Source organism: Crocodylus siamensis, chromosome 8 (assembly GCF_052110815.1).
Source record: "Crocodylus siamensis isolate JL-2025a chromosome 8, ASM5211081v1, whole genome shotgun sequence".
NCBI lineage: Eukaryota > Metazoa > Chordata > Crocodylia > Crocodylidae > Crocodylus > Crocodylus siamensis.
In genome coordinates, this window is record NC_143402.1 from 56,876,271 (window position 1) to 56,894,646 (window position 18,376).

At 59.6% G+C, this 18,376-nt stretch overlaps 1 protein-coding gene across 27 annotated transcripts; it reads left to right on the plus strand.

The window, feature by feature from the left end:
* The first annotated feature begins 998 nt into the window (after nt 1-998).
* KANK2 (KN motif and ankyrin repeat domains 2) lies at nt 999-16,969 on the plus strand. Of its 27 annotated transcripts, none has more exons than XM_090059892.1 (15): nt 4,424-4,529; nt 5,084-6,385; nt 6,601-6,700; nt 7,104-7,283; nt 7,616-7,718; nt 8,845-9,064; nt 9,537-9,679; nt 9,753-9,953; nt 10,938-11,027; nt 11,469-12,018; nt 12,788-12,892; nt 12,993-13,069; nt 14,489-14,596; nt 15,141-16,355; nt 16,462-16,969. In XM_090059892.1, the coding sequence occupies exons 1-10, from the start codon at nt 4,493-4,495 to the stop codon at nt 11,532-11,534; spliced, it is 2,442 nt and encodes an 813-aa protein (XP_089916018.1). In that variant the 5' UTR covers nt 4,424-4,492; the 3' UTR covers nt 11,535-12,018; nt 12,788-12,892; nt 12,993-13,069; nt 14,489-14,596; nt 15,141-16,355; nt 16,462-16,969. The 27 variants fall into 27 exon arrangements, with proteins under 27 accessions (XP_089916029.1, XP_089916030.1, XP_089916031.1 ...); XM_090059898.1 differs by having other exon boundaries at nt 13,024-13,069; XM_090059893.1 differs by having other exon boundaries at nt 12,793-12,892.
* Nucleotides 16,970-18,376: the final 1,407 nt, after the last annotated feature.

An 18,376-nucleotide genomic window follows, 5' to 3' on the forward strand; every position in this document is an offset into this window, starting at 1 on the left:
GGAGGGAAGTTGCCCCCTCTGGCTACAGGTGACCTGTCTGCCCTGGAGGGGAATGGGAGCAGGGGCAACCAGCTGCCAGTTTGTGGGGTTCTGGTCCAGGCTGGAGACTACCTCCACACCAACTGCCCTGGGATTCTGGGGGCTAGAGCATCCCAGGAGCTCATAGACCAACCACACTCAGTCCTGGGGTGGGGGGTCCCTCTAGTGACTCACCTGAACTGGGAATCTGAGAGGTACTACACTCCACCTAGTAATGTGCAGCACCTGTCTCCGGGATGAAGTATTAACTTAGAGCTAATGTAATGTTCCTGATAATGTGCAGCAGCAGACTAGGGTCCGGGACTAGGCTAGAGGGCTCCAAGGGGAACCATAATGCGCCTAATAATGTGCAGTGCCTGGCACAGGTGGGATATTAGAGTAGGCTGCAGTGAGCTGTGGGGGGAACCATAATGCACCTAATGCTGTGCAGGATCCAGCACTAAGATGGGGTTTTGGGAGTAATGCACCTAATAATGGGCAGTACTGGCATTGAACCCTTAGCTGGCTGGGGGAAATGCCTAGAAACTACCATAATGTATTTAATAATGGGCAGCACCCAGCATTATGATGGGGGTCCCTACACCAGAGTGGGAGGGGGCTGCTAGGAGGGGGAAGCTCCCAGCAGCTAGCATAATACACCTAATATTATGCAACACCCCACTCGGTGAGGGGTTTCCTAAAACAGACTTGAAAGGGGGGTACCCTCACCTGGGCTACCGTAATGCACCTAATACTCGAACCCAATCGGCATAGCAGGCGGTCTGCAAAGGGAAGCCCTGCCCTACCTGTCTCGCTGTAGGGGCAGGATCCTGGCTGGCTCAAAGCTGGGCTGAGCCTGTGCTTGACTAGCCGGGGAAGGCGTTTAGGGTTTGGAAGTGTGGGGCGGGGGAGGGGTCCAGGATCGGGAGCCTGCCGTGCTCGGTGCTGCAGTCTCCGCCCCACCGCCCCAAGCCCCGCGGGTCCTGCCAGTGGCGGGATCGGGCCCCGCTCCCCCCAGCCCTGCCCGAGGGAGGGGGCGGAGGGGCCGGGCCGGGCCGGGGCGGGGCTGCGGGCGGGTTCAGATCCGAGCCTCGGCCGGGAGCTGCGGAGGGAGCCGCTGAGAGCCGGGGACAAGGTAGGGGACTGCCCCCCGCCCGGGACAGTCACCCCCTCACAGATTTGGGCTTAAAAGTCCAGGTTTTGGGGGCATCAATACACCCCCGAGTTCCTGTCCAGCGAGGGGCTCTCTTCCAATCGGCCTCTCCCAGGATCGGGCCCCCTCTCCCCCGGATCGGAGCCCCGTGGCTACTCCTCATCGACTCCGGTGTCTCCCGTGGGGGGCACCCGGGTCCCCGGGGAATGGGTTAATCCCTTCCAGCCCCGCATGGAGCACCCCGAAGCCCCTTGATGCTGCCTCCCGCCCCGTCTTGCCCCGGGGTAACTAGCCGGGGGCGGGGGGAGGATTTCGCCCTCTCCCGCGGGCCAGAGGGGTCTATGAGCTGCCCCTGCTCCCAAATCTCGCGTCCGCCTGCAGCCTGATGGAGGGGGCTGGGGGGCACCGCTGGCCAGATGTTTGTCATTAGCTGCCGCCTCTGGCTGCCCGCGGGGAAGGGGGAGGCGCTGGTGCGGGGCGGGGGTCGGGACAGTCCGACGGGCCCCGATCCCGGCCTAGGGGCCCCGCTGCTGAGAGCCCTTCTTGTCCTCCCGGCCCCGCCTGCAGCTGCCCCAGGCCACGAGCACACGCGCTCAGCTGGTCCCTGCCCCGGCTCTGGGCCTTCCCCGGGCGGGGATGCAGCCACCTCTGGGGTGTATCCGGCAGCCAAGGAGGAGGCAGGTCAGGGGCCCTGAGGCTCGGGGGGGCAGAGGAGGTAAAGCCCAGCGAGGCATCATGAGCCAATTAGACGGTGATTAGCCGTGAGCCCATTAGCGGGGGCCCTCTCCAGCCTGGGGGCGTCATGAGTTTGTAAGGCCCCGGGCCGGGGGCCACACGCGGCGCTGGGCGCGGCCGAGATGTGGGGCTGGGTCGCGATCTGCCCGGCCCTGGGAGTGTGGAGGGAGCTGCGGGTTACAGCCCACCCCCGGGCTGAGATACAACCGCTTCTGGGGTGCGCAAGGCAGGGGAACACCCGGCACCCCCGGGTGCAGCTGGCTCTGGGGTGGGGGCCAGAGGAGAGCAGAGCGGAGCCACGGGCGGGGCCGCGGGGGGGACCAGGCTCCGGCTGCCGGCCCCACCCCGGAGCCAGCGCATCGTGGCCGTAACCCGAGCCGGGCCGGACCCGCCCGGGCGCAGCGGCTGGGCCCAGCTCGGCCTAATTGGTTCCATGTGGCTCCCAGCTTGGGGGGGGTTAAAGGGGCCGCGCTGCCCGGCGGAGGGGGAAGGGGCCCCCGTAAGGGCTGGGGAGAAAACCCAGGAGTCCGTCCTCCCAGCCCCCTCCAGAAAACCCAGGCGTCCGGGCTCCCTTCTGCTCTGACCCACTAGCTCCTGCTCCGCTGCCAGATCTGGGGAAGGATCCAGACCGAGGGGGGCTCCATGCCCGGCTCTGACCCGCTCCCCACCGCAGCTAATGCTATTAGCCCCGGATGCTTCCCAGCTGCGGCTGCCGGATTAGCCGGGGCGGGGGATTAGCGGAGCCGCCCTGGGTCGGAGCGGCGGCCCGGACGCTTGGGTGCTCCGGGGGGACGGGGAGCTCAGAGACCTGGGTTTTTTCTCTGTCGTCTTCTCCCTGTGCGGCCCGTTCTCACCCGCCCGGCTTCGTGCCTCAGTTTTCCTTGGAGCTCGGAGCCGGTTCCCTCGGGGCTGAGTGGGCAGCGGCTAGAGAAGTATGTGCCCCCGGGGGCCCAGCAGCGCGGGAGTGGGGGCAGGTCGGCTGGAGAGAGGCTGCGGGGCAGGCAGGAATGCATCGCGCCCGGGCGAGGGGGTGCGGGTCGGGAGTGAGGGGCACCGCACGCCCCTGTGCAGCCGCGTCTGGGGAGGGCGCGATCCTGCCGGCCCGGGTATCGATCGCGGCCGGGTGCGGGGCGGCGCTGGTAGGTCCGGACCCCGGATGCGGGACCCGAGCACGGAGCGGCCTGGCCGGTGCCCCCGGGACATGGAAACTCGGCTGAGAGCCACCCACGGAGAGCCCGGGCGTCCGGGCCCGCCCAGCGCTGCAGGGCGCCCGGGCGCCCGGCCATCCTGCGCCCCGCCGCAGCCCTGGCCGAGTCCGTCCCTGCGCCAGAGGGCACCCGGCCCGGACGCCCGGTCCCCTCCAGCGCCGCGAGGGGCGGCGGCATCTGGCGGCTCCCGGCCGGGGGCAGGTCCGGACGCCCGGGCTCTCTCCCGGCTCTGGGGCGGGGGAGCGGGCTCTCGTGTCTGGCCCCGACGCCTGGGTCTGGGGGCTTTGCCCGGCCGGGCTGAGAGCCGATGCTCACATCGCATGGCAGCGGGGGGCACCGGCTCGGGCTCAGGGAGCGGGGTCGGGACCGGCCTGGGGGTCTGGCGCGGGGTGGCTCGGGTCCGCTTCCCCCGAGGCAGGAAGTTCTCACATCGCCGCCTGCAAAACTGTTTATTTTTAGAGCAAATCCCGGCCTTATACGGGCTGCGGGTCGGGAGTGAGGGGCACCGCGGGGCTGACGGGGGGTAGGGAGTGGGAGCACCGGGAGCGGGGGTGGGGAGGGAGGGGACCGCAGGGCTGGGGGGCGCTACTGGGTTTGTGCAGTTCCGAGCACTGGCATAAAGCACCCCCAGGCGCTACCGTAATGCACTTAATACACTATCCCAAAGAGCTAGGGTTCCCCCTCACTCCCCCCTAATTCCCACGTCAGAGTTTCCAGCGCTGGCACTGCCTGGGCTGGGGCAGGGATGTGGCTGGGAGCCCCTGGCGCCAGTGCTGGAAAATCCCTGCCAGGGCCTGGCAGGGCCAAAGGGGGACAGGGGCAGTGACTCATGGGGTGGAATTGGAGCCCCAGCTCTGCAGTGGGAAGCCCGGGTGCCTGGGTTCTCCCAGACTCTAGGAAGGTAATGGAAGTTGGATAGGGTGAGAGCAGGGGGCTGGGAGTCTGGATGCCTGGGTTCTCCCCAGCTCTGAGAGGGGAGTGGAGGCTGGGGAATCCAGATGCCTTGGGTCTCTGCAGACTATAGCATGCTCTAGGGAAGGGGTCGGCCACTTCCAGCACAAGGTACCAGAGTGCAGCACACAAAGGCATTTTGCTTGGCATGTGCACCTTGGGGAAGGGGGCTAGTGCTGTGCTGTCAAAACAAGGATCAGGCCTCGCAGCTCCCCTGCTGTCTGCCCCTAGGGTGCCAGCATCTTACAAGTGGAGACTGTGGGTGTTCTTGGCACTGCCCAGAAATGTTGCCAACCCCTGTTCTAGGGGCTGCTCTAGGGACAGGAAAGAGCTCCTAGCCTTTTCCCTCTCTCTGCAGACTTGGGGTCATATCTCCCCCCTACCCCCTGGGTTCCAGTGCCAAGGTGAGGATCGGCCCAGCACCACTATGGCCCAGGTGCTGCACATGGATGCTGGCTTCCCAGGTGGGCCTTGGCAGGATGCAGGAGTCCCAGCTTCAGTCTGCTCAAACTGCCCCCACCTCCCCTCTCCCATTCCCAGTCTCACTGCCTGTGCTGGGTGCTTGCAATGCTGGGGGCAGGGAACCAGCTGCTCCACCCCAGAAGTGCCTGCATTACACACCTACTGGACAGCATTGGTGGTGGGCTCAGTCAGATGCCTGAGTTCCCTCTAGCTCTGGGAAGACAGTGGGGTCCAGTGGGTTGCAGCAGGGGGGACTGGGATCCTGGACACCTGAATTCTCCCACAGCTCTTGGAGGGCAATGAGGGCTGCTGGTTAGAGCAGGAAGGGTTCCTGGCCGCCTGGGCTCTCTTCAAACTCTGTAAGGGCAGCAGGGCCTGGTGGGTCAGATCAGGGAGGGAACTGGGACCCTGGATGTCTGTTTTTTCTCTAGCTCCTGCAGAGCTGTCGGGGTTTGGGTGTGGGGGCAGGACTCCAAGGCAGACTGTGCCTCAGTTTTCCCAAATTCCTACTCATCCTGGGGGAGGACAGACTCTCATCCCCCTCTCCATCCCTCAGGGAAGCCAGCACCCCCCTCCCCGCCTTCCTGTGGGGGCCCAGCCCCAGCCCCTTCCCCACCCTACTCAGTGGAGACACCATATGGCTACCGTCTGGACCTCGACTTCCTCAAGTATGTAGATGACATCGAGAAGGGCCACACGCTGCGGCGCCTGCCCGTGCGCCGGCGCCCACGCTGCGCCTCAGCCTCCTGGTGGCCCTCCACCGAGTCTCTCTGCTCCACCGACAGTCGCCTCTCGGCCTTGTCCTATGGGCCCCGGGATGCCCGGGTCGAGAGCACCCTGCTGGGTGCCCGGCGCAAGCTGGAGGGGCAGGCGGGGCCCAGCGGGCTCCGGAACTCCCGCCTCTCCCTGGCTGGCTCTGGGCTGTCCACACCTGCAACGCCCACGCCTGGCCACCTCCAGCATGTGCGGGAGCAGATGGCGGGTGCTTTGCGCAAGCTGCGGCAGCTGGAGGAGCAGGTGAAGCTCATCCCAGTGCTCCAGGTGAAGGTGGCCGTGCTCCAGGAGGAGAAGAGGCAGCTCAGCACCCGGCTCCAGAGCCACCGGGGCTTGGGGCAGCCTGTGGGGGGCACTGGGGAGCTCTACCTGGACCTACCTGAGGAGGAGATGGCGGCCAGAGGCACCCGGGAGCTGCGGTCTGTGGCCGTGGGCACAGAGAGGGGCACCGGCGGTCAGCGGAGTGTGGGTGTGGGGGTGCCAGAGCCTGAGATGATGGAGCTGGGGGCTGGTGCTGGGGAGGGGGCCACGGTGCAGGCACTGTCGGCACGGGTGGCCGTGCTGGAGAGGCAGCTACAGAAGGCTCTGGGGGAGCTGCAAGATGCCCGGCAGCGGCTGGGGCAGGTGGCAGGTGCCAGGGGGCAGGTAGTGGGGGCTGAGGGACAGGTGCCAGGGGCAGGGGGGCAGGTGGAAGAAACCAGGGGGAAGGTGCTAGGGGTGGGAGAGCAGACACCAGGGCCTGAGGGACAGAGGCTGGGGACACAGGGGCAGATGGCAGGGCCTGGGGGGCAGCTGGGAAGCACTAGGAGGCAGATGCGGGGGGAACAGGGGCAGGTGGGGAGTGCTGGGGACCAGGAACAGGGTGCAGGGGAGCGGGCAGAGGTGGTCAGGGTGGTCCAGGTGCCACGGGGCCCTGAGATTGCAGCCAGTATGGCTGCTGGCCCAGCTGCTCAGCCCCAGCATGCCCGCGGCCTCGAGCCCCGTGATGGCCCTGACCTGCTGGAGATGGCACTACCTCGTCTGGTGGCCACCCCGGCCTACGGCCATGCCCATGGCGCTCACAAGATCAGCATCGTTGAGACAGGTAGGGCCCAGGTGTTGGCTGGGAGTTAGTGCCCCACGCCTGGGTTTCTTGCTGGGCCAAGAGGGGATTGTAGTCTCATGCTCAGAGGGCTGGGATGCCAGGACACCTGAGTTTCCTGCAGGGTTGGGAGGGGATTGTAGCTGGTGCCCGGAAAGCTGGGTGCCTGGGGGAACCTGGGTAGCCCCCCACTCAGCCCCCGTTGCCTCCTTCCCCAGGTGCAGCTCAAGCTGAGGCCCAACCCAGTGCCAGGGGTACAGGCGAGGACCCAGAGCCCCCACAGGAGTCAAGCTACCACCTTGAGGGCATCAACGGCGGGTGAGAGCAGCCTGGAGGGGTGGGTGGGGGGAGGGTCTTTCCGGGACAAATGGGTCAGAGCAGGGGGTTCTGGGAGGCTGGATGTCTGGGTTCTCTCCTCACTCTGGGAGGGGGGTGGGGTGTCTCAGGGCTTGAGTGGGGAAATGGAGTTGTCCAGACACCTGGGTTCAATCCTGGCTCCAGGAGGGCAGTGGGATTTAGAGGCTGGGGGAGCACTGGGAAGCCTGGGTTCTCTTACAGCTGGGGAGTGGGACCTGAGGGGTTACAACTGGGGGTGAGAGGTTGGATGCCAAAGTTCTAGCTCTGCTCTGGGAGAGGACTGGGATCTGATACGGTGGAGCAAGGGGGGGTGGGAATATGGACACCTGGGTTCCCTGCTCCTCACTGCCTGCTGCGGGCCCAGGTACGAGTCAGCATCCTCGGACTCCAGCACAGCTGAGAACTCGGAGGCTGAGAGCACAGAGAGTGAGTACCACGAGGCCAGTGAGGGGCTTCCGGCAGGGGGGGCCGAGACCCCCAAGGCCACTGAGGAGGAAGCAGCAGCAGGGGCGGCGCTCAGCAGCACACAAGGCAGCAATGATGGGTAATGCACTGAGGCAGGGGGAGTGGGCTAGTGGTTAGAACCAGGGGCTGGGAGCCAGGATGCCTGGGTTCTCTCCGGGCTCTGGGAGGATGAGTGAAGTCTTGAGGGGTCAAGATCAGGCAGGGAGGTGGGGCTTAAGCCTAGGATCTTGGGTGCCTGGGTTTTATCTCCACTCTGGGAGGGGAATGGGGTCTCTGGCGGTGTTAGAGCCAGGACCTGGACACCTGGGTTCTCTCCTGGCTCTGGTGGGAGGAAGTGCTTGACTGTCAGTTTGTCCAGAGGCTGAGCAGGGAAAACCTCTACTCCCCTTCCTCATTTCCCCCTCCCTCCAGGCTGGGGCTTGGGCAGGAGCTGTTCTCAGCCTGCACCATCCTGAAGAGGTATCTGGAGACCCCCAATGCCTCCATGGATGCCAAGACGGTAACCCCAACTCTGGTGAGGGATGGGGGGAGGGAGGGGGTCTTGAGAGACTTGAACCTGGGATCTGGGTCCACACAGAGCAGTGCAGAGATAGCAGGAAGCCGCATGCAGCCCCATGGCCTTGGAGCAGCTCCTGCAGGAGCCTGAACTCCAGGATTCTGCTTAGGACAGGGGGAAGGGTCAGGGGAGCCCTCGGGGTTTGCCCTGTAGCTGCAGACATTCCCTGCCACCAGGCTGCTGACTTCGAGGTCTGTTAGTCTGGAGATCATTTAGAGTAATTCTAGTCTCTGAGTATTAGGTGTATTATGGTAGCACCCAGGTTGTGGAGAGGCAGGGATAGGTGTTGGGTGCTGCATGCAATTAGACACATTAGAGTAGTATCATAGAGGAAATGCCAGGTGTTGCTTAGACCCCAGCCAGGATTGGGGCCCTGAGTGCTGCACACGATTCAGTGCATTATGGTAGCATGTCCCAGGCACTGCAGACTTTAGTTGGGGATGCCCCATTGGGTTTTGCGCTGCACTCTTTCTACAGGGGTGTAGGTTGTAGCCATGTTGGTCTAAGGACACAGGCAGACAAGTTTCTTTAGGTACATTAAGGGGGGTTGGGAGTCAAGGGGGGAGGGGCTTAGGAGTGAGGAGCAGAGGCAGGGCACAGCCATACCACTGCCCCTCCCCTCCCAATCATATGTCCCTCCCCACTCTCCTTTTCCCCCCTCCCACTTCCCCCCTCACAGGTGCTCTTTTTTTATACTGGAAATATGGTAACCCTAACATTATGGTAGCCCCTAGTGGGGCTGTGGCTGGGATGCCAGGGTGCCAGGCACTGCGCATTATTAGGTGCATTACAGTAGCTCATGCCAAGCACTGAACACATGCTACTGTAATGCACCTAGTAAGTGCTGCTCAGACCCTGGTGCTTACAGGGCCCTGTGGTGCCAGGTGCTGCAAATTGCTATCATAATTCATCTAGTAAATGCCTGGCAGTGCACAGACCTAGGTTGGGATGGGGCCCATGGTGCCAGGAGCTGGATATAACTACTGTAATTCCCCTAATAAGTGCCCAGTCTGCACAGCCTTGGCAAGGATGTGGCACCACACTGATTTTTTTTCCCCCCCCTCGTGCTACACTGTCTCCACAGAGGGATGCCTATGGGGTGGTGCAGCAGGACTGGCTGGGGCTGGCGTGCGGACAGGCAGTTGAGGCCACAGCCGTGTCCCAGCGCCTAGACACCTACCGCGCCCTCTCACCTCGGGTCCTTGCCACTGCCCTCAACATGACTGATGGGCATGGGAACACAGCGCTGCACCATGCTGTCTCCTGCTCCAACTTCCCCCTGGTGCGGTGTCTCCTTGACACTGGTACAGCCTGGATGCCTGGGTTCCACCCCTGGGCTGGGAGGGAGCTGTGGGTTGAAGCAGGAGGGGCCAGGAACCCGGATGCCTGCATTCTCTCTGGATCTGGGAGGGGAGTGAGGTTGGGTGAGAGCCAGGGGTTTTGGAAGCCTGGATGCCTGGTTTCTATCCCCAGGCTGGGAGGGGAGTGGGGGCTGGGAAGTTACAGAAGGGGAGCTGGGAGCATGGACAGCCAGGTTCTCTCCCTGCTCTTGGAGGGGTGTGTGGTCTGGGGGTCCATTACAGCTGGGAGACCAGATGCTTGGGTTCCCATCCCTGCACTTGGAGGGGGCCTGGTGGGTCAGATCAGCAGGGACAGCAGCCAGGACTCCTGGCTTCTTTCCGTGCTCTGGCCAGGGACATTTGAGCTGGGGTGGAAATGGGGCTGGTCTCAGGCTTCACCCCCTTCCCCTGCTTCCTTGACTGACTGTCCCTCCAGGCCTGTGCGATGTGGATAAGCCAAACCAGGCTGGCTACACGGCGCTGATGCTGACGGCACTGGCAGCCGCCTGCCCTGATGCTGACCGTGCTACTGTCCTGCAGCTGCTCCGTGCTGGGAATGTGGATGCCCGTGCCACGCAGGTTGGGGCAGGGAAATAACTCCCAAGGGAGGCAGTGGCCAGGATCAGTGCCTGATTCCTGCCCCCCTTCCCAGGCGGGGCAGACGGCGCTGATGCTGGCTGTCAGCCATGGACGCCAGGATGTGGCCAGAGCACTGCTGGCCTGCGGGGCCAATGTGAACCTGCAGGATGCTGATGGCTCCACAGCACTGATGTGTGCATGCGAGCATGGCCACGCCGCCATCGCCCGCCTACTGCTGGCTGCTCCTGCCTGCCGCGTGGATCTGGCTGACAACGTAAGTGACCTGCCATGGGGGGTGGGGGGGATCTTCTCCCATGGGTCTCCCTGGGGGACTTGAGGTGGGGGGAGGTTCTTTTGGAGTTCAGAGAAAGGAGGAGGCCCCCAGGATTTGCACATAGGCCATGTTATTTTGCATGTGATGTTCACAGCATATGGACAGTTTATTTGCACAACAGTGCCCCTGCTAGGCCTAGGCAATGGCAATGCTCATTTGCATATGAAGTGTTATTTGCATATATAATTTTCCAGTAGGAGTGGCTTTGTATAAGCAATGTTTATTTGCATGTGTAATACTCATTGCATAGGTGTTGCTTATTTGCATGATGGCTCTCTTGTGAGGGGTGGTTTCATCCCACCTGGGGCAGATGCTAGGTTTGCATAGGTGATCCTCTTTGCACGTTTCTCATTTGCATAATCATTTTCCAGTAGGGGTGACTTGGCCTAGGCATTGCTAATTTGCATAACAATATATTTGCATCAGTTATTTGTGTAAGTTTCCCTGCAAGGGGTGGTTTTGCATAGGTGGGTCAGGTGCTGGGATGGCATAGGTGATGCCTATTTTGCATATATCCCTGATTTTCATGCTAGTTCTCCAGCAGGGCTTATTTTTGCATAGGTGATATGCATTTGCTTATACAGTATCTTTTGTACACACAATTGTTTGCATGCTGGTTCCCCTGAAAGGGGTAGTTTTGTCCCCATCTGGGGCAGGTGCTAGATTTGCATAGGCGATTTATATTTGCCTATGGGCCACTCTTTGCATAGGTCATTTCCATCTTAATTTCCCTCCAGGGGTGGGGGCTTCCCCACCTGGGGCAGAGGCAGCTGCTGTGAGTAGGGGAGGGCAGAAGTGTCTGAGATTAAGGTATTAGAGGTCCTCTGTGGCGGGGGGGCAGTAGGGGAGCCTGGGGCTGAGGATCCCTTGAGTCCCCCCCGACCCCCGTCCCTACCATGGGCTCTGAACAAGTGTTCCTCTCAGGACGGCAGCACTGCCCTGTCCATAGCGCAGGAGGCCGGACGAATGGACATTGTCAACATGATTGAAGCCTGCCTTGGTGCTTCTGCCCCGGTAAGTGACCCCTTTCCCACCCCTAAGGAACATGGAAATGCACACATATGTGCGCACACATGCATGTGACAAGAGTTGCACATGCATGCCCATGACAGACATGCATATACACACGATAGACTTGCACAGGTGTGCATACTCACATAGCAGGCTTGCATATGCATGCCTGTAACATGGGCATACACATGCACACAACAGGCTTGCATACCCATCCTGTGACATGGCATGGAAGCACATGTATGCTCACACAAGTGCACATGCTTGTCTCCTGCTTCGCACCAGAGAGGCATTTTCCCTGCCTGTGCTGGTGGGGTGGCATCTGGGCTCCTGCCCTGTTTGGGAAAACTGCCTGTCCCCAGGGCCCTGGGTTTAAACCCCACCCCCTGCCTTAGTTTCCCATTTTGTGTTCTGGTCAAACTAACCCCGACCTCTCCTGCTTAGGGGAACCCCCTGCCAGTGACCATTGAGACGGCAGTCACCACAGAGGCTCCCGGAGACACCCAGTGACAGCTGGACCCAACATCAGCACCCCCTCTCCCCTACCCCTTGCTGAGGGCAACATGCCCACAGGCCATAGGCAGCTTCAGATCTAGACCCAGATTGGGGGTGACCCCCTGCTCCCAGCCCCTGCAAAGTGGGGGGGCTGGGAAGACTTGAGGGGTTTTCCCATCCCTGCAGCCCCCAGAGCTCTGTAAAACAGAGGGGTGACCCCCTAGTGCTCTGTCCATGCCCCCTAGTCCTGCCCACGCTGTGCCTCAGTTTTCCCTCTTTGAAAGGAGGATGACAACAGCCCTCCATGCCTTGGGACCAGTTGGGGGGGAGATGTCCCCCTCACCCGTGGTACAACCCCCTCCCTGGCTCTGTAGTTGCGAGCTCACTGCTTCTCCCTGGCCCTCCTCCCCCCAAGCCTGCACATTGCCCTGTCTCCCCCCGCCCCCCCGCCTGCTGTCTATCTACTCGAGGAACCAGAGCAAGTACGGAATAAACCAAGGTATTGGAAACTGCATCAGTGGCTCCGCTCCTTTGGTTCTGCCGCTTCCAGAAGCCTGGGTTCCCTTTCTGAGGCAGGGAGGTGGAACAACTTGCTGCACTGTACCGTGCCTCAGTTTCCCCTCTGGGTCTGCTTAGCTGTCTCTCACCGGGTGTCTGTGCAGCTCTGGGCACTGTGGGGCCCTGAGGTGTAGAGGTTGGGTTGGGGGGTGGGCCGGTGTGGGATTTGGTCTGGTCTTGTCCTGTGGGGAGCATGCGAGTCAACCTCTGGCAACAGATGACACTGGCAGCAGCCCAGATAAGGGAGTCCAGCCTTTAGAGTGGTCCTGAGACCTAGTCCCTATATATGGACCAAAGCTACAGCTCCTATAGCTGACTAAAGTCTCCGTAGCAGTCCTGAGACCTGGCCTCTATAATGAGACTAAAACCAAGGCCCTTTATAAGAGCTCTGAGACCCAACTTTTATAGTGGGGCAAAAACTGAGGTCCCTATAGAAGCTCTAAGACCTGGCCCCTATTTTAAGGCCAAAGCCAGGCCCCCTGTAGCAGCCCTGAGATCCAGCCCCTAAAGCTGGGTCAGAGTCAGGCCCCCAGTAGCAGCCCCAAGCTGCTCTCAAGCTCCAGTAAGAAGCTGTATGGGAAGAGGGGGCATGGGGATCTCCCTTCCACCCTGGGAGGGTATGCCCTGACCTGTCCCCCACCCAGTGCCTTCTAACTGCTGCCCAGCACCAGTTAGAGACTGGGGCTGGTGGCATTCATTCCCTTGGCCAGCACAGGAATGTGAGATCTGTGGGGAGAGAGTGCAAGCCGTATGCTGGGGAGCTCTGAATCAGCCAGGGGTGCATGGAGTCATGACCGCTCATGGCAGAGAAACAGGTATGGGGATGTGCCTGGGTTCCAAGACCGTCCCTTCCCACAATTGCCTGATGGTCCTCAGCCTCCCTCCCCCGACCCCTGGCTCATGTGTCCAACCCAGAAGCCAGCATGACCAGGGTGTGGTTCTGCAGGATGTCTATGAAGAACACCATGATCTGCTTCACTGCCATGATCCTTGTGAGTGCAGGGGCTGGGAGTGGGGCAGCTAGCAGCCTTGCCAGCTCCCCAGGATAGGCACATACATATGGTGCCTGGTGGGGAGAGAGCTGGGAGGGGGTGAGAATCCAGCTCCCCTCTGGGCCTGTGTGATGGGCTGGGCTCCCCCTGAAGGGACAGAAAAACGGGGCTGCTTGGGCACGTGATTCATTGGAGAGATAGATGCTGGATTGTGAGATAGCGGAGAACTCAGGTGACCCTCCCTCATCCCTGTCCCAAGGCTGCAGGCATCACCTTGGTGCAGCTGTGTGGGTGAAGATGGGCAGCACACCTCCTTCATGCAGGTGCTGGGCACATCCTCCATCTACTTTGCCCAAAGCTGGGTCTGTGGCATCGCCACCAGCTGCCTTATTGTGCTGGGGCTATTGGAGTGCCTATAAGGAGAACTGCTGCCTGGTCATGATAGTTAGAGTCCAATGGGGTGGGCTGGGTGCACCAGGCCTTATGGCTGCCAGGGCTTTGGCCCCTGGGCCTTACACCTGCCTGGGCTTCCAGCCCTGGGCCTTATGGCTACCTGGCCTGGCCTGGCCTGCTAGTCTTTATGATTGCCTGGCTTTAAACTTTTTGGTCCTTTATCATGTCCTGGGCTGGGCTGGCCATTCCCTACAGCTGCCTGGGGCCCTCAGTAGGCTTCAGACCCTGGCAGTCCAGGACTCCTGAGGCCCCCAGTACCATTGCTGACATATGAGGAAGCAGGGCTGGTTTGCACCCTCCACTTCTGCAGGGGTCAGGATGAGGGGTCTGCAGCTTCTCCTCCATCCCCCTAGCTGGATTGAGGACAACCAGCTCCCACCCCATAGATCGGGGAAGCCAGATCCCTGTCACCATTCTTCCCCCTCCCCTCAATTTCTGCCAGTACTTTGCCATTGTGCTGGTCATCTTTATCTTGGAGATCTCCTTTGCCATTGCTATCTTCACCTTTTATGCCACTCATGAGTACTGATGCTTGAGGAGACGGGGGATAGGGACAGCACAGTGCTCCCCAGCCCTTGGTTGGGCTCACCCAGGAGTCAGGGGCATCACCAGAGAGCCCTGAAGGGCACAGAGGGCACCAGGATTCCCTCCCCCCACCCCCCGACCTCCCCCTAGGTATCCCACCCTGTGTTGTCACAGCAGCAGGAAGTCACTGCCAGTGGGGCCATGGCATATGCCATGACATGCAAGATGCATGTTCTGCCACACGCAAACCCCTCCCTGTGCCCCACTGTTGCAAATCAAAGCTGGGGTCAGGATGCCAGGCTATGGGAGCACCAGGGCTGTAGGCCACTGGAACTCCCAAGCCCCGTGTCTCTGGCCTCAGTACAACACAGACATGGCTGCCTTTGCTCAGAGGGGGGCTCCTGCTTGGCTTTCCTCACCCCCACCCCCATCCCCTTGTAGGTCTGTTCGTTCATCTGGGACAAAGCTCTCAAGGCACTGAGGAAGAAATATGGCAGCTACAAGTACGACAACATCATGTCCTACACCTGGAACTCCTATATGCTGGGGGTTGGTACTTCTCAGCCCCCTCCCCTCCCCTATTTCCCTGAATCAGTCCCAAGATTGGGGTCCCAGTGTGCCTGGTGCTGCCCATTTCCAGGGCCACTTGCAACCAGCAATTAATGTGCTACTGCAGGGTACAGGGCTGTTCCCCTGACTTTTCTACTACTTCCTTGTACCACCCTAGGCAAATCCCTTAGCTTCATAAGGTCTCTTGTGCCCCTCCATAGCCCTGCCCTGCCCTGTGGGAGGTGCTAGGAAGGGGATGAACTAAGTGGGTCATGGACATTGTCCCCCAAGAGACGCAGCAGGGAGTGGATCTCTCCTGTGCCCAGAGAGTTCAGTCCCCCATCTCTTCCCTTCCTTCTACCCCCAACTCCCAGCTGGGTCCCTAGGTAGCAGGGCTCTGTTTCTCCCTAGAGCTGGTTGCCTTGTTCGGGCCCTGCCCAGCCCCAGCCTCTGGTTTCTACTCCAGCCTTGGACCTGTTGTCAACCCCCTCCCCCCACCCCAGCTCCCATCTGTCTTCCCCACCAGTGCCCCAACTCTTTTCAGCAAAACTGCTGTGGTGTCCACAACCACACGGACTTCAAGCGCTCCAGAAACACACCAACCTGACCTACCCCTGGGGCTACAGCAAGGACCTTGGAGCCCCTACTGCAATGGAAGAGACACTAACAGAACCATCATCCACATGGAGGTAGCACCCAGCTCAGGACAGGAGCAGGGGTGCAGGATCCACCCTGATGGCCTGCCCAGGGTTCTGGCTTCTTGGGACATGGGATATCTGAGTGTCTACCCTGGTTCTTCCTCCTCCTGCTCCTCCCTGCTACGTGGTCTAGGAAGTTATGGCTGCTTAGAATAGGGACTGAATCTCAGCTGTAGCTCCCTTGCCCTCCTTTATTCTGCTGACCTAAAGTTGAAACTCAAGTTACTGCTGCAACCTGGATCTAGGAGTTTGAAAAGAGCTACAGGCAGTCTGCAGGGCTGTGTAATAGGAGAAGACAGACCAGGAGCAGACAGCTGCATTGCCCTAAGAGAGGTTGACTGGATGAGTGAAAGATCAAACATGTTAAGGAAAGAGGGCTGTTAACAACTATAGCGTGAAAAACAATGAGCCATGAAGTCCACTGACCCTTAGCTGGCCGAATAGAAATGCAGCTGCTGCTGCTGTGTGGAGCAGGGATTGAAGCACAGAAGGCTTTTCTCCTGGGCAGAAAATCAGCTTCCATGTTTAAGATGTTCCCCAATTTGTGAGTGGGCAACAAAGGTACATGTAGCATATAAGTAAATATGGTACCATAAGCTCTAGCCCAGGCTCTGTGCCAAGGGCGAGATTTTGTCTCCCTGGGAAGGGAGGAGACAGCAATTCCAGGGCTGAGGAGGGCTGCCCCTGCCCCCATCACCATCTTTCCTTTTTGTTTTTTAACCCTTCAGGGCTGCTTCCTCAAGGTGAAGACCTTTCTTTGGAGGAACACCTCCATGATGGGGGCAGCCACCATCATCACGCCCCTGCTGGAAGCGAGTCCAGGACCATCTCTGGGGCTTTGCTGCTCTGTTTATGTGGAGTTTTAATCCCCTCCCAGCTGAGTTGGTGCTTGGGCTCCTACCCTGGTCTCCCCATCTTAATTATGCTGCTGATTGGTACAGAGGCCTGATCATCCTCCTAGATGCAGACTCGGAGGTCTGAGTCCCATCGCTGTTACTTGTGTCCCCTCCTTCTCGCAGGTGGTGGCTATGGCAGTCTCCCTGACACTATGTCAGGGGCAGGCAAGTATTTTGTGTGGAGGGCTGCTTACTGAGTTTTGGTAAGCCATTGAGGGTCGCTTGACAGGCAGCTGGGGGTAGATAACTATTAATTTTCTAAATTTTTTAGGGGCCCCATGGGCTGGATAGAATGGGCTAGCTGGCCGCATCTGGCCCATGGGCCACATTTTGCCCGCCCCTGCCTACGTGAAGCTTGAGTGGCAATGGAAAAGCTCAAGCCACTGGTTTGTGCTGCATGGGAATTCATTGTGCTGGAGGAGAAGAATGAAAGGCCGCTGTGTGCCCCACTCCCAGGTCCCCAAGACACCTCCGTTCCCCTATATCCTGCCCTATTGCTGTAGTCAGGGGAGTTTCTGCCAACACCTGCTGAAGCAGCAGGATCTCGTGCTGGCCCTGGTGCCTCATTTCATCCTCAGGAAGTACAGAAAGCCCAAGGAATGGTGGAAATTTGGGGGGTGTGGGCAGAGGTTGATGTTCAAGACTGTTTTACAGGCACTAAGCTGGACTGGATGTAGCAAGCTCTATCTTTGAAGCTGTCCTTATTCTCAATCCCACCCCCTTCTGCCCTCTGGGAAGATGATGCCATGTCAAAGAGATAATAAAAATATTGTGATAGATCCTTTGGCCTCCATTTGCTGTTGGGTTTTTGGCCTCCAGCAAGAGGTGCCTGGAGGGGCCTGCTGAGCCAGGGATGTAGGCTCTTGGGCAGAGTGGAGTTAAAAACAGAGGAAGGGTGAGAGGTGTTTGTGGCACAAGCTCCTTGGAGTTAGGGGGCAGATCCTTGAAAGGAGGCAGTGGGGGCTGGGTGTAAGGGATCTATGCCCTTTGGAAGTCAGGGGTGGAGCTTTCATGTCATAAATGCAGAGATATCCTGTTAACTAAGAAAAAGATAGTCACAGTGGTGCTGAGAAGTTTTGCCCTGAAAGACTTCTTGAGAGCTTGGTACCTTGCTCAAACATTGTGGTATTAGTTTTGGCAAGCTGCACGTTGGAAACACCTTCAGCTCTGTGCCAAGGCCTAGGCGAGAGCATTCAAGTTCTTCCATCATCTGTGTGAGTCCTTACTTGGCATTGCATGAGGGTGAAATGAAGTCGCCCTGACAGGGGCCAACCTCTTCGGCAGGTATGCCGTAAATGAAGCCCCATATCCTCCCTGATGGCCACTTCAATCCCCTTCCTGCTCTGCTTTCTGCTCCCTCCTGCACACCCACACTACCCATGCCACTTGTGATCTCCAGAAAGGTTTTTCTCTCAACAGTGGCCACTGTCCAATGTCCACTGCTTTTTTTTTTCCAGACTGCAGCAAAAATCAGGGGGTGATACAGCTACAGTAGTGAACAACAACAGTTCAGATTGGGTTTGGGGTCAGAAGAGACCACTGGAAAATGGAGGTACTGTCACCTGTTAATCCCAGGTGTGATATGCCACCAGTGGCATGTGGTAGTGGTGCCTTTCTGGGTGCAAAGGAATGACACAAATTGTAACAGGGAGACTCTCTGTTCCTTTAAGAGAAGTAGCAGCCTAGCCAGGGAGCTCTGCAGGCTAGGCAGGGTGCAGCAGCTGCAGGCCTGGGGGGGACAACAGGCAAATGAGACAATATGCAGGCACCTGTAGCCAGCTCAGGCAGTCACCTGACTGGAAGGAGGCAGCACCCTGGGAGCACTAAGCCTGGGGTTTGGGTTCCCAAGTCAGCCTAGCCCTGCTAGCTGCAGGGTTAGAAGCTAGGAGAGGCACCCAGGGACACTTCTGTAATTGTTTTGCTCCCTGTGGGAACACTGAGGCTCAGGGAGCTCACAAAGAGACAGGTTGGGAGGTATGTCAGCCCAAGGGTAAAGAAAGATTTGCCCTCTGAAAGGGGCAGAGGGCTGTTTGCAGTGTTGTGATTTGTCTTATAGCCTGGTGGCTTATGTTTGTGTTACTGTTTATACTGGTGGTTTGGGTTGGGACTATAAGGTGCAGTTACGGAGGTCCCATTAGTGCCACCTGATAACCTCGAGCCTTGCCAGAGGCAGGCTCAAGGCTCTA